The sequence below is a fragment of the Nelusetta ayraudi genome, unplaced genomic scaffold (genome assembly GCF_046127955.1).
Source record: "Nelusetta ayraudi isolate G7.1 ecotype Tasmania unplaced genomic scaffold, CSIRO-AGI_Nayr_v1 ptg000034l, whole genome shotgun sequence".
In the NCBI taxonomy this organism is placed as follows: Eukaryota; Metazoa; Chordata; class Actinopteri; order Tetraodontiformes; family Monacanthidae; genus Nelusetta; species Nelusetta ayraudi.
In genome coordinates this window covers 5,459,692-5,474,750 of record NW_027466084.1, presented here as the reverse complement: position 1 = coordinate 5,474,750, position 15,059 = coordinate 5,459,692, and the positions used below count along the sequence as shown (strand labels likewise).

The 15,059-nt window shown below is 43.5% G+C and overlaps 1 protein-coding gene across 1 annotated transcript; it reads left to right on the top strand.

The window, feature by feature from the left end:
- Positions 1-4,965: 4,965 nt before the first annotated feature.
- LOC142892507 (uncharacterized) lies at positions 4,966-10,490 on the top strand. Its single transcript, XM_076032724.1, has 3 exons — positions 4,966-4,994; positions 8,583-9,708; positions 10,431-10,490. Exons 1-3 carry the CDS (start codon positions 4,978-4,980, stop codon positions 10,488-10,490), a joined length of 1,203 nt encoding a protein of 400 aa, XP_075888839.1. The 5' UTR covers positions 4,966-4,977.
- The last annotated feature ends 4,569 nt before the right edge of the window (positions 10,491-15,059 follow it).

Sequence of the window (15,059 nt, the reverse complement as noted above, 5' to 3'; positions counted from 1 at the left end):
TGTATTTCCTCAGCTGCCGAAGGAAGAACAGCCTCTGCTGGGCCTTTTTCAGGAGGGCCGTGATGTTACGTTCCCACTTTAGGTCCCGGGAGATGGTTATGCCCAGGAACTTGTAGGACTCTACGGCCTTCACCTGGGTGCCTTCCAGCATGATGGGAGGGGGTGGAGCTGCGCTCCTCAGGAAGTCCACCACCATCTACACTGTCTTTAGTGTATTTAGCTCCAAGTTGTTGTAGTTGCACCACCTCCGCAGCCGCTCAATCTCCCTCCTGTAGTCTGACTCGTCCCCCTTGGAGATGAGGCCAACCAGGGTGGTGTTGTCAGCGAACTTGAGGAGCTTGACCGAGGGGTGGATGGAAACACAGGTGTTGGTATACAGGGAGAACAGGAGGGGGGACAGGACACAGCCCTGCAGGGAACTGGTGCTGGTGGACCTGGAGCTGGAGATGCTCTTCCCTAGCTTCACACGCTGAGGCCTGTTGGTCAGAAAGTCCATAATCCACCTGCAGGTGGCGGCAGGTACTTGCAGCAAGGACAGCTGGTGCTCCAGGGTGGATGGTTGGATGGTGTTGAAGGCCGAACTGAAGTCGACAAACAAGATCCTGGCATAGTTGCCGGCAGTGTCCAGATGGTTTAGGGTGTAGTGCAGAGCAATGTTCACGGCGTCCACCGGGGATCTATTTGCTCTGTACGCAAACTGCAACGGGTCCAGTTCAGGATCAGTGATGCGCTTCCGGTGAGCCAGGACAAGGCGCTCCAGGACCTTCATGACCACCGAGGTCAGGGCAACGGGTCTGTAGTCATTCAGGCCTGTGACCTTGGCCTTCTTGGGGACGGGGATGATGGTTGAGGCCTTGAAACATGCTGGGACATGACACAGCTCCAGTGAGGTTTTGAAGATGTTGGTAAACACCGGGTCGAGCTGTTCAGCGCAGTGCTTCAAGACAGAGGGGGAGACAGAATCCGGGCCAGACGCCTTACGGGGGTTCTGACTCCTGAGTAGCAGTTTCACCTCTCTCTCCGTAACAGAGAGGGAGGATGTGGGGTGGGAGGAGAGGGGCACCCTAGTGTATGGGGGTAGTGGTTGTAGCTGGGGGGCTTGGAGGGAGAGGGCGGGTGGGAAACTCTCTTTCTCAAACCTGCAGTAAAAGTCATTGAGCTCGTTCGCGAAGAGGAGGTTGTCAGCCGCCTGCAGGGATCTGGGCTTGTAATTGGTGATGGTCTTAAGGCCTTTCCAGACCGAGGAGGAGTTCCCCTCAGAGAGCTGCTGGCGCAGTCTCTCGGAGAAGCGATGTTTTGCCTCCCTTACTGCTTTGGCAAACCTGTACTTGGCCTGCCTAAACAAAACCACGTCACCGCTACGCCTGGCCCCCTCCTTCTCCGACCTCAGCCTACTGAGATGAGCTGAAAAGCAGGGCTTGTCGTTGTTGTAAATCTTCCTGGAGCGGATAGGGACACACACCTCCTCGCCGAGGCTGATTAATGATGTCACAGTGTCCGTGTCTTCATCCAGGTCGTTTCCAGCCTCAGGCCCCACCCACCCGACAAAGTCCTGGTCACAGCCCGCATTTTCCAACCATGCACAGAGTCTCTCATTTGCCTCACTGGACCACACTCTGAAGCACTGCACCACAGGTTTCGATATTTTTAATCTCTGCCTGTAGCGAGGGATCAGATGGATGAGATGGTGATCTCCATTGCCCAGTGCAGCACGGGGGACAGAGTGGTATGCCTGGCGGATAGTGCAGTAGTAGTGATCCAGAATATTCATACCCCTAGTGGCATAAGTGACCTGCTGTCTGTATTTAGGGAGAGTCCTGCTCAGATGAGCCTGGTTAAAGTCCCCGAGCACCACAGCCAGTACAGCACTGGCAAAGAATGCTGTCCCTCTCAGGATATCCAATATATCCGTGGAACGGGTGAGTAATGTTGGAAAAAGGTCCGGTGGGGTAAAACCCCTTAAGTCCAGCAACTCTTCTTTAGTGTAAGAAGGCTCACAGGACACGTAAACAAAACTGAACACAACACAACACACGTCAGTGCCATAGCAGCCATGGACGGCGCCATCTTGTGGGAGCGATCATGCAAGGAGGAAATCCTAAATCTGTTAATTTTGAGGTTAGAAGAGTGATTCAAAGTCCATTAATACTTTATTTTTGATGGTGATCACAGAAATATGACTTCCAGATTTCTCTGTAAAAGGGAAAATAGAGTGTTTAACATCGTCTGATATTGAGATGTTCAAGAACATCTGTGTTGAGGATGGCCCTTGGAATGTTCTGCAGAGAGATAGCGGTTGTAAAACTAGCGCTGGCCACCAGTGGTACCAGTCCTTGCCTGGAACCAGGTCATCTGAGAATGTTTCGAAGTTCACCCCCAACTGTGATTTGTGGGTGAAAGTGTTCTTCCTAGAGCGGGTATTTTACGGTCTCAAGATCTCAAGTGAGACCTGGTCACCGAAAGAGTAGCATCACAGCCAATCAGGTACCACCTTTAGTTCCTCCAAACTTGGTTCACCGGAAGGCCGTGCTGCAATAAATTCCAGTTGTCCTGGTGAACAACATTAGGTCCAGATCAGTGTTAATTTCGTTGACGAAGACTATGACGAAAAATATTTGTCAACGAACCTTTTTCACGGACGAAAACTAAATAAAAACTAGATAAAAAGTCGGATAGACGACAAAGACTTTGACGAAATATAACTTTTTAGTCAACTTTAGTCAACAAATAAAAACGAGACGAAAATGTTGGCAGGACGAATGGAAAAGAGATCCAATCAGGACTACTCTTTTGTGGGACAAGTTGGGAAGATATCCAATCAGAGCGAATCTCATTTTGAGGGTAGGTTGATTTATGCGGAAGCAGCAGAGCCAATTAAAAAAACGCACCGGAGCTCGCAAAGACAGAGCGCATAAAGACAAGAGAACATACCGACGAGAGCGGGAGCGCGCCGTGCTCAGAAACATTATTTGATTGACTTGTTCTGTGTTCGCCCTTTTCTTGTGATATAGATGTAATGATCAGTATTTCTCCATTTCCTTCTTTGACCGCCAGATCGACTGCCTTTAACTTAAAAGCTGCATCGTATGCAATTCTTCGTTTGTTTTCCATAATGAGGGTTTGTGCATGAAAACTTCCTTTGCGCAAACTGTCTTGCTCTCGTTCTGTATTTGGTTCCACTTTCGCTTTCGTTGTTCGCCCGAACTGCCTGTCTCACTCTTTCCCGAGCCCACCCAAAAATCCATAGTTGAGAAGGTCCCCTATTGGCCGTTAGCTGTAAAAAACTAAAAAAAACTAAAAAAAAAAACTAAAAACATAGATTAGCCGCACCGTTGTATAAACCGCAGGGTTCAAAGCATGGGAAAAAAGTAGCGGTTTATAGTCCGGAAATTAGATTAAGACTAAAAGACTAAGACTAAAACTCTTATGATATTTAGTCGACTAAAACTAGACTAAGACTGAAAGATTTCAGATGACTAAAATATGACTAAAACTAAATGGTGTGTTATTCAAAAGACTAAGACTAAGACTAAATTAGAATTTGCTGTCAAAATTAACACTGGTCCAGATGTGGCACTACAATGAGTTCAACATTGCTCTGTGCGGCTGTACTGTGGCCTTTTATGATGCCACAGTACAGCTTTCGGCTGAGGAAAATACGTCTGCCTTCAAAGTTGTCCCCCCAATAAAAATACTGGAGCAGAACCTTCAGGAGGAAATAGCAAAGCTGGCACCTGCAGTGGCTTTGGAAATGGAAGACCAGCTCATCAGGCAACTACGGGAGAAGCTTCATACTTTGCAGTCGATGAGCATCAGGCCCACTGCTGCACTCCTGGACCGCCAATTTAAAGTTATTGGATTTTTCAGTCAAACAAAAGCCACTGAAGCTATAAAGCGACTGACCTCAGCGTTTGCTACCATCATAAGGGCTTCTAACTCTCATGATGTCACTGGAGGTAATCTATTATTTTACATTTTGTCAATCCTATGATCACGCTTACTAACATGATCTGCTGTTTCCTCTTAGGTTGCAAACTGTGGTGTCGTTTAGACACCAGCATCATTGAGGCAAGGAGGTCTCAAAATGTCACTGCAGATGCCACTGTGGAGGTCCAGCGGTACCTTTCAGAGCCAAATATAGAAAGACTGGAAAACCCTCTGGAGTACTGGGAGAGGCAAGAACTCCTCACACAAACTTACACAAACTTGCACTTGCCTATTTGTGCATGCTGGCATCTTCTGTGCCTTGTGGAAGGGTCTTCTCCAAGGCCAAAAGAGGTTGTGCCAAAAAAAAAAAAAATCGTTGAGAAAGTCTTGTTTCGGAATAAAAATGAATACAATTTTCCCTGTCCTATACATCATTGTCCAAGTTACACAAGCACTTTCACTGTTCTCTGCCTGATTACACGCATGCCATTTTCAGAAAAATATTGCACAATCTGCCATATTGATATGACCATTTTGGGAAAATTCACACAGAATACATTAGAAAAATAAAATCATTATACACATATGATAATTTATGTACAGAAATTATTTGGTCATACATTTTGTATTTGCAATTCATAGTCATTCCCAACAGACATAACAGACACAAAAATTCAATGCATCACACATTATGTGGTTCAGACAAAGCTGAGTGTGATTGTACACTTGGCCAGTAGGTGGTTTCATGTGCACATGAAGTTTAGAAAAAAGGAACCCTTTCTCGAACCAATTGGCTCAAGTGATTCAATGCCTCATGAGGCTTCATCTCACCGTCGCAGCTAGTGGAACGATTTCAGCTAGTCAAATCATTGCACTAGCTGAAATGATTTTTGCGAAATGATTTCTGAAATGATTTCAGCTATTGGACAGCACAAAGCCCCGCCTTTGATCTTTGCTTTCAAAGCAACAACACAACCTTTAAATGCTCTCAACGACTGTTGCATGGATTGGTTGCAAAATGCCTTTATACAAGGGGGAATTCTGAGTGCCATGGAGGGAACTCAAAGGTACATTCTTTAAGCAGTTGTGTACTTTTTTTTCCCCCCCTTTTTGATCAATGTGACGCATTCATTGATCAGATTACAGATAAATCATCCACTCGTTTTGGTCATTATGAGGACGAAACAGTGGTAAAATGGTCAGAACAGCAGGAAGGACACAGGCTCAATCCCAATCCTGTGGTCTTCCTGTGAGGAGTCTGTATATTCTCCCCGTTGTATGGGGGAATTATTGTAGCAAAACTATTTGCAAACGCATATCTGAAATCTGTTTGTGCGTATTCACATTTGTACATGTAATCAAGATCTGTGTGTGCGCATCCACATCTGTGTGTGAGTATTTAAAATCCTGTGCGTGTACTAAAGATCTGTGTGTGCGTACCCACATTTTTTATGTGTGAAATAGAGATAGATCAATGTCTGTCACCCCTTACAACTCCGGCAGGAACCCTCAATCCGCTGTCTTTACGCACGTGACGTTTGCTACACTTGCGGCAGATCTGCAAGCGTGTAGAGCGATTTAGTTGTCTATAACTTCCTTTGCCCTGAGTGCAGGCGCACAGGCTCAAACCTGCATTTCCCAAAATGATACAGTGAAACAATTTGAAAATCACCCCAGAAGTAGTTGGGGTCATGTACAGCAGCGGCCCCCAACCTTTTTAGCACCACGGCCCGGTTTAATGTGAGACAATATTTTCACAGACCGGCATGAAAACTGTGGTATTTTGTAAATATCATAATAAACGTGAATCCACTGTGCACACGTTTGGAACTTTATTAGCAGCGTCCTCTTCACATGGCGACAAGCGCCTTGACATGCGTGAAGAGTTGAGCGTTAAATGGACGTAACGGAGAGAATCCGGGAATTTTTCAAAATAAATTTTTTCAGAGAATGAAACGGGATTAATTTAACGGAAGTTAATTATTCTTTCTGTCCGGCCCGGTACCAAATGACCAACGGACCGGCACCGGTCCACGGCCCAGGGGTTGGGGACCACTGACGTACAGCAAGAATCTGTGGAGTTTGTAGAAAACATTTTGATTTTGTTTTTTTAAATAATAATAAAAAAGCCTCGACGCGCGCACTTGATTTTAAAGTGTAGGTGGCATGACCGCAGTCCCACGGGTTGTTGGAAGATGGGTCTGTCTCATTAACAGTAGCCATCTGACCCGTTTAGCTCAGTTGTTGTCGCAATTGTCGTCAACAAGCACAGCGCCAAACTTCTTCTCCTTCTTCTTCATGTTTTACGGCAGATTGCAATCCCAACTGACTACCGTAGTTCATACCTAATACAATACCTAAAACATTAAAGGTTCATACCACTTTCGAAGCAGAGCATGTAGGACTCTGGTACTCCCACAACAGCAGCGTTACATCACTGAGTGCTCCGCGCCAACTAGTTTTATTTAACCTTTATTTAATCAGGGAAGTTATTAAAGGTCCCCTATTATACTAATTTCCGGGCTTTTGTATTTGATGTCTGGCCCCTCCAGAGCAGCAACACACGATTTTCCGCGCTGAAAGCTTTTTAGATTTTCGGATTTCGCGGCTCCATTCCTCGTATTTACTGCGTCCCGCGAAAACGCTCTGTTTCACTTCACTCCACCCCCAGCCTTGCCGGTGTACACCCCCGCCCGGGCCACTCTGCTGTGATTGGTCACACTCTTCATCGCTGCTGAGCCTCACTTCCTCAGTTTGCCGGTGTGGGAGTGAAGAGTAAACGGCAAACTTTACGAAACAGGCACAATTTAAACACTTACCGTCGTGAAGGCTTCACCCTTTAGCAGCTGTTTAGCGGCTAATCCAGCTTCGTACGGACCCAGCGCGGGCTGAGTTACGGCCGCAAGGCGGACCGAAGGTCCCTGGACGTTTTTTGTGCCTTCCGTGTCCCCGGAAATATATTTTACTTTGTGTACTGACCGTGTTTTTGTTTTGTATTTTTGCGAGACATTTTAATAGGGCTTAGAATGATTTGGTTTCATGCTGTTGATCAAAAACACTGTCCTAGCAGAAAAAATATGTACGCTGAAACCATCACTTCAGTCATAGAGTCGTTTATTATTAGACAAGAATATCTGCACAACTTACGTCCACACCAAGCACAAACAGGAAGAGCTCTATACAACCCATGTTACCATGCTGGCAGCGTGAACATCACTATAAGGAGTGAAACTTGCGAGTCAAAATCGCTGCCTCTTCAGTTTCGCTGCCAGCGAACACAACACACATAACAAGCAGAGCACGGAGTTAGCGGTGGTGGCTAACAGTTCATCAACACCATTCAGCGGTTGTATGTTGCAAATAGTCTTAACTCTAATGTTGCTTGAGGTCACAATACACTCACAGTCCTCATACATGTTTTCAAATATTGCCGTGGCTGACTATTCTCTCGCCGTCCACTAGGGGGCCGAGTCGAGCCCGTCTCCCTGCCGTTGCCGACCGGACCGGTATTCCATCGCATCCGCATTAGGCTGAACAAACCTCTAACATTTTCTCTGTTCGTTCCACTCCGACGGTTGTGGTCCTTGGTGCTTCGGTAGTCGCTCTGTATTTTTCATTTTATATTTTTTAATTTCCTTGACACCGAAAAAACATTTTCTTGGAGCAGCGCATTGCGACCTCACTTCCTGAGCAGAGCGGGGGAGGGCGGAACCAGTCCGAGAGTGTGCCGGAGCTTGGCCATGAAAGGAGCTCCGGCACACAATGGCGTCATTGCGTTCCCAGTGCTGAAAAAATCTCTGTGAACAGAGCGTTTAGAACCATGCCCAACAATTTGCAGGGCTCACGTCCAAACGCATGAACGTCATTATTTAACTATATTGAGATCGTTTGACGATAGGGTTCAACATTGTAACAGTTTTTAAAGCTCAGAAAAGTGGAAAAGCATCATAGGTGCCCTTTAAGAACAAATTATTATTTACTACAATGGCCTGAGTGAAAGGGGTGAGGGCTGCAAAGTAAACATGTTTAAACATAGTGAGCTAACAACGGTACAGGGGACAAACTTTCATATACACAGATTAAAACAAGGTGTGTAGTGGTGTAAAGAAGGCTGTATTGTTGTTGCTGCATTGAGCCTGTGAGCCTGCGCTCAGGGCAAAGGAAGTTACAGACAACTAAATCTGCCACGACAGAAGTGTAGCAAAAGTCACGTGCGGAAAGACAGCGAATTGAGGGCTCCCGACAGACATTTACCTATCTGTATTTCACACATACAGATGTGAGTACGCACACACAGATCTTTAACACATGCACAGATTTTAAATACGCACACACAGATGTGAATGCGCACACAGAGATCTTAATTACACATACAAATGTGAATACGCACAGATTTCAGATATGCGTTTGCCAATAGTTTTGCTACAATAATTCCCCTATACCATTGTTCTTTCTGGGTTCTCCAGCAGTCGAGAAAACATGCACTTTAGGCAAATTGGAGAACTACAAATTGTCAGTGTAAGTGAAGGTATTATTTTCAAATATGACACATTTCACATTTGTTTTTTTTTTATTTTTAGGCTCAAAGTTAAATGTTTGCTTGTCCTCCACATTCATAACATCTTGTTTTAAGTGTTGCTGCTTTGGCTCCACAGCCCTTCTGCCGCTTCTTCCCCTTCCCAAGAGCGACCACAAGCTACTGCAGAAGCTGACCTGCCAGTCATTACCACAAGGGAGCAAAAGCTCCTGAAGTGGCAGAACTTCCGCAAGGTATTTCCCTCTGCAGTCGTGGTGTGTGTGGCATCCGTGCTGGTCACTCTCGTCATTATGGCCACCCTGGGAATTCATGGCTTCATAGAATGCACAAAGCAAATCTCAGAGCTTGCGGTGTGTGTCATTATGACCAATTCTGATTTTACCAAAGTACTGACGGGGTGTTCTGAAGAGAGGTCAGACCTCAAGCAGCAACTCAGGAATGCCATGTTGAATCTCATCGCTGCAATAAATGAAATGAACGACGTGAGGAAGATTGTTGAAGAGTACGGAAAGATCACAGTGGATTTGAAGGAAAAATTAAGTCTGATACGGTATCTGAACATAACAACACACAACTATACGAGTCTGTTGAGGGAAGCAATCCGAGATCTAACAGAAGTTTACAACAGCTATGCCAACGTGGAGACTGAAAGGAAACGACTTAACATTGAAAATCTCATACTGAGGAAGGTTGAAGATGACTGCACTAATCAGTTGAGTGACACTAAACAACTGAAGGAAGAAAATCTGAAGTTGCAAAACATTAACAACAGCTACGCCACCCTGGTCAATGAAGTAAACCAGCTGAGGACAGATCATCAGAACCTGCAAGTTAATATCCAAAATTACACCACACTGAAGACTGAAATTAACCGACTGAGGGGGTTTGTCGGAAACTGCACTAGTCAGTTGAATGACACTAATGAACAACTGATAGAAGGCAATCTGAAGTTGCAAAGCATTAGCAACAGCTACGCCACCCTGTTCGTTGAAGTAAACCAACTGAGGACAAGTAATCAGAACCTGCAAGTTATTGCCAATAACTACACCACATTGAAGACTGAAATGGAACAATTGAAAGTGATTGCGGACAACTGCACAACAACTAAGTGGAATGACACTAGGACAGATCATCAGAACCTGCAAGTTAATATCCAAAATTACACCACACTGAAGACTGAAATTAACCGACTGAGCACAGAAAATCAGGCGCTGAGGAAGGTTGCGGACAACTACACCAACATGGTGAGTGAAATGAGTATTTGCGCAAAGACATTACAGGGTCTCCGAGAAATAGTTTTCAACCAAAAGTTCTCCTCTATCTGGGACTACTGTAACAATGAAACGCTCAAATGTGCTCACTGCATGCCGAACTGGACGGAGCATTCGTCACGCTGCTCTTTTTTCTCGACTGATGAAAAGTCTTGGGCTAAAGCTCGTGCTGACTGTATTCGTATGGGCGGAGACCTGGCTATTGTTTCCAGTGAAAAAGACCAGAAGTTTTTGACCCATCTCGTGCAAAATGCCACTGTCGTTAAGCTCAAGGCTGCTTGGATCGGACTGAGTGACATGATTACGGAAGACAAGTTTGTTTGGGTAAACGCTGAGGATGTACAGGACACATACTGGAGAGAAAATGAGCCTAACAACCACATTGCATTATGGGACCAGGAAAAAAAGACAGGACAGGATTGTGTTACCATTGAGGCTGCTGGGACCTGGACAAATTCATGGGATGACGTCATTTGTACTGGTGAACGACACTATATATGTGAGACCATGGCTCTACCAATTGTACCACCAACATGAGGATTTTTTTTAAAAAAAAGATAAAATAATGAAACAATGCAAATATATCATTAAAAAAAAAACAAAAAAAACAAAAAAAACATTTAACCACTGCTGAGAATGTAGTGCCACAGCTGGACCTAATGTTGTTATCGTAGCACACTTGTAATTTATTGCAGCACAGCCCTCCGGTGAACCACGTTTGGGGGGAACGAGAGGTGGTACCTGATTGGCTGTGATGCTCCTTTTTCGATGACAAGATCTCACTTGAGATCTTGAGGCCATAAAACATGAAAAAACACTTTCACCCATAGATCACAGTTGAGAGTCAACTTTGAAACATTCTCAGACGACCTTTCGTCCATTCGAGTTTTCCACGTTACACGTAGGCGACTGCTACCTCAATTTATACACATATCCTTTATATATTGACAACCACGTATACATGTCTATTCATATACAGTATATGTATAATTATATTTTATACATGCCCATATAAGTGCCTGAATGCTTAATCTATGTTTCTTTTAAATATAAATAAACTTCCTCCTGCTTCTGTATGCATGCTTCAATAGGTTGATATAAACCCAACGGTTCTCTAACTTTCTTAAGGTATCCCACCATACAGAAGACTACACCATTTTTATTTCTCCGTGTTGTCCTGTTATTTCATTGTTGGATGTTGTTTCATTTCTTTATCAGAAACGAATCCAACACCACATACATATTAGATTCATAGACAATCCATCAGTTCTAGTATTGGAACAACCGCCTTTTCATTGGTTTTTGGAGTTCAAAAGACCACCCTCTTCCAAGTTTAGACTAGTGAATTCAGTTCCTTTGCTCAGTTTAGTTTTTGTCTTTTTTGCAATCTGTTTTTAACTTGGTTTTTCTGTCTTGTCTTGTTTTAGTCTTTAGTTCTCGTCTCTAGTTTTTCAGTCTTTGCCTTCATTTTAGTTTTTGTCTCCCATCATTTTTCTTTATTCTATTTTTCCGAAACATCTTTTTTTTCAATGTCTGGCAAAATGGCAATTTTTAATCACTTAAGATAGTAGCAGAGACAACTCAGCCTCGTCCAGTGACCATTATTTTCCATTATAAATGTTGCCCAATCTCAATTTGCTAATCCTCAGCCAGATTGTGATTTTTGCAACTTTTCTTTTTGGACCAGCCAAGCAGTTTTTCCTTCCAAGTAACCGTGTAATTCATTTGATCACTGAAATTGCAACCGGTTACGAAGAAAAACTCCACTCAGATGCCAAAACGCCAGTGAAGCCACCTGTAGGACAGAGCAGAACGGGCAGTTCTACCTCAACGGTCGGTGTGCTAATCCAAGCTCCCTGCGCGGTACCGGACCCGAACGGTACAGTACAAACTCCCCGGACCACCATGGAAGAAGAAGCTCATCCAACGTAAGCCCTCATCACTCGCTCGCTGTCTCATGATTCTGGTGTCGCATCAATAACTGCGCCAAATCATTTTTGCTAGACTTAGCCATAACAAGTGTAATAGACAAACGGAAAACTTTTTATATTTCTTCTTTTATTTTGTTACTTTTAGCTTAAGTTTAGGTTTTCTTTTTCTTTCTTTTCACACACGCCCAACACACGCAGAGTTCGTTGCTGATTGTGTCTTTATGATCACAATTATGTCATACTGCTCTGTGTGAACCATCTATTGTTACACAAATAAATGCACATTAAGTCTGATGTTGTGCTTTGACTGACTTATTAAAGTGTGGTTCAAATCCCTGCGTATCATCAAGAACTCCCCGCTAAGGTGAAACGGTATTGAGACTGATTTCCCCGGCGTTTCCTGTTGACGTCAACAACCAAAAAACAGGTGGTGCCCCGATTAAATCATATTAAATTTTATAAATATTAAAAATATTATTTTCTTTACATGTCCTTCCTACCTACCACAGACTCCCTCTGGTGGCCGTTAAGAACTGCATGCAAACCCATCCATATCTATTGGATTTCCTGTTTCCATTCCTTCGTGAGTTTGATCGATTAAATTAATCAATCAACCTCCTCCTACTACAAATATAAGGTGTACAAAAATTTAATTAACTAATATAGTGAGACAGGCAAAGCAGGAATATTATATTACAATTCTCCTAGAAAATAAAAAACATTAAGGGTACACAGAACATTCTAAACGGTGCAATAGGTAACAAATCTAGAACAACAGACCAACCCCATCACTTCTTTAAGGACAAGAAGGTGATTGAAAATGCTTTATATTACAGTCCTTGTTATATGCATTAGTTAATAGGTAATAAGTACCCTACAAAATTAATAATAAGCGTTAATAACAACAATTTAATGTAGTAAATATGAGATAACTATGCACTTGTTAACAGTTAATTTTGCTTTTTGCAGCTATCACATCTATAGCAAGAACAATGCCTTATTATGGCCAATAAATGGTTTATTATGTATTTATTAATGAGTAAACTAGACTCTGACCGGATGAAATTGGAAGAAAAAAACTGCACAACACAACTGTTCTGCACACAGCACTTATTTATCATTAAAAAAAAAAAGATAAATAGTTATTTAAACTATTCAATCATATCAGACTATGTTGTTGTCTAGATCTTTGACGAACCACCTGAAATGTACTACGGTAATGCATTTGGCCTACTTGTGTACTTAACTCTAGACTTCTAAACCATTACTGATAAAAGAGCAATGAATCTTTTTGAAATCAGTAAACATCTGCAAATTGAACATTTACAAAAATAAAGATAAATCAAAGCGGCAAGCAGCGTTTTCGGGACTGAGCCCACCTGGCCACCGTCTGCCATGACGTTCGCCACCTGGCCACGAGCTCCCGACAACCGCCAATGCTCCCCATCGCCTGCCGATCCCGCCCGAAACCCGCCGATGCCCCATGACTGACGCCGACGCCTGCTGACGACATGTGAAGCACTGACTTGATCACAATCACATTTAGAAATCAAATGTTTCTAAATGTGATTGATGACTGTATCATTTTGGATATATTAAAAGTGGCTTTTTATTGTTTTGCGACAGCTCCAATATGCCATTTTTACTGTACAATAACGTCAAATTGCTCCATAAGCTCTGTCAATGGTTGGTACAGTTGACCTCAGGACAACCTTGAATATATCTTCAATCATTCTAAGACATTTACTGTACCATTTTGGAGATATTAAGCCTCAAAGTTGCCTTTCTTTTCAGCTTTTCAAACAGGCAAAAAGGGCCCAGTACTCAATTAAACTGTGTCAAGTCTCAGTTGTCTTCACAGACAAAGAAAAGACACAAAATAAAGGAATAAAGAACATATTGCACTTATTTTATTGCAACTTCTCAACATTTGTTAACTTTTCAACTGCTCAAAATCAATATCAAAAAATAAAATTGGTGTCATAATTCAAAATAAATATGAAATATTATCTCAAAGAACATTTTCAAAACAGACAGATGAAATGAATATACTAAACACATGATAAAATAATGATACACACTTCATGAAAAATTGTAGGAAAAATCTTCTATATCAAAATTCAACAATAAACTTTTCTGTCTTCCATCTTTTTCCACCAAACATTTAGGAATAACTGTGTTTATCTGGCACTATAGCTTGCTTCTTCTTTCCAGAAGCTTTATAGGCTTTAACTGTGTCCACAATTTTTGGATTCTCCTGAATTGATGTGGCACACTGTGTGGACAACACACTGAGTTTCAACTGACTGGTCTTGTTTTTAAGGAGTTCCTCATATTTGTTGGGTGCAGCTCCGCACTCCGCAATGAACAGCTCCGCAATTGGAGCAGTAACAACAATAGTGTTCCGGTCCACCCCAACACGCTTAAAGGTCACCTATTATACTGATTTTCGGGCTTTTGTATTTGATATCTGGCCCCTCCAGAGCAGCAACGCACGATTTTCCGCGCTGAAAGCTTTTATAGATTTGCGTATCTCGCGGCTCGTTTCCTCATATTTACTGCGTCCCGCGAAAACGCTCTGTTGCACTTCACTCCACCCCCAGCCTTGCCGGTGTACGCCCCCGCCCGGGGTCACACTCTTGGTCGCTGCTGAGCCTCACTTCCTCAGTTTGCCGTGCGGGAGTGAAGAGTAAACGGCAAACTTTACGAAACAGGCACAATTTAAACACTTACCGTCGTGAAGGCTTCACCCTTTAGCAGCTGTTTACCGGCTAATCCAGCTTCGTACGGACCCAGCGCGGGCCGAGTTACGGCCGCAAGGCAGACCGAAGGTCCCTGGACGTTTTTTGTGCCTTCCGTGTCCCCGGAAATATATTTTACTTTGTGTACTGACCGTGTTTTTGTTTTGTATTTTTGCGAGACATCTTAATAGGGCTTAGAATGATTTGGTTTCATACTGTTGACTTGTATCAAAACACTGTCCTAGCAGAGAAAACATGTACGCTGAAACGATCACTTCAGTCATAGAGTCGTTTATTATTAGACAAAAATATCTGCACAACTGAAGTCCACAGCAAACATCATACATGTTTTCAAATATTGCCGTGGCTGACTATTCTCTCGTCGGCCACCAGGGGGCCGAGTCGAGCCCGTCTCCCTGCCGTTGCCGACCGGACGAGAGGGGTCTGGCTGCAGATCGGTGTTCCACCGCATCCGCATTAGGCTGAACAAACCTCCAACATTTTCTCTGTTCGTTCCACTCCGACGGTTGTGGGGTAGTCGCTCGGTATTTTTTATTTTATATTTTTTAATTTCCCTGACACCGAAAAAAACATTTTCTTGGAGCAGCGCATTGCGGAATCACATCCGGGAAAGAGCGGGGGAGGGCGGAAC

Excerpts from the sequence above, each read along its gene's own strand:
- LOC142892507 (XM_076032724.1), top strand. Across the intron at positions 9,709-10,430 it reads CGGACAACTACACCAACATG|CACAGCCCTCCGGTGAACCA; the intron begins GTGAGTGAAATG and ends AATTTATTGCAG.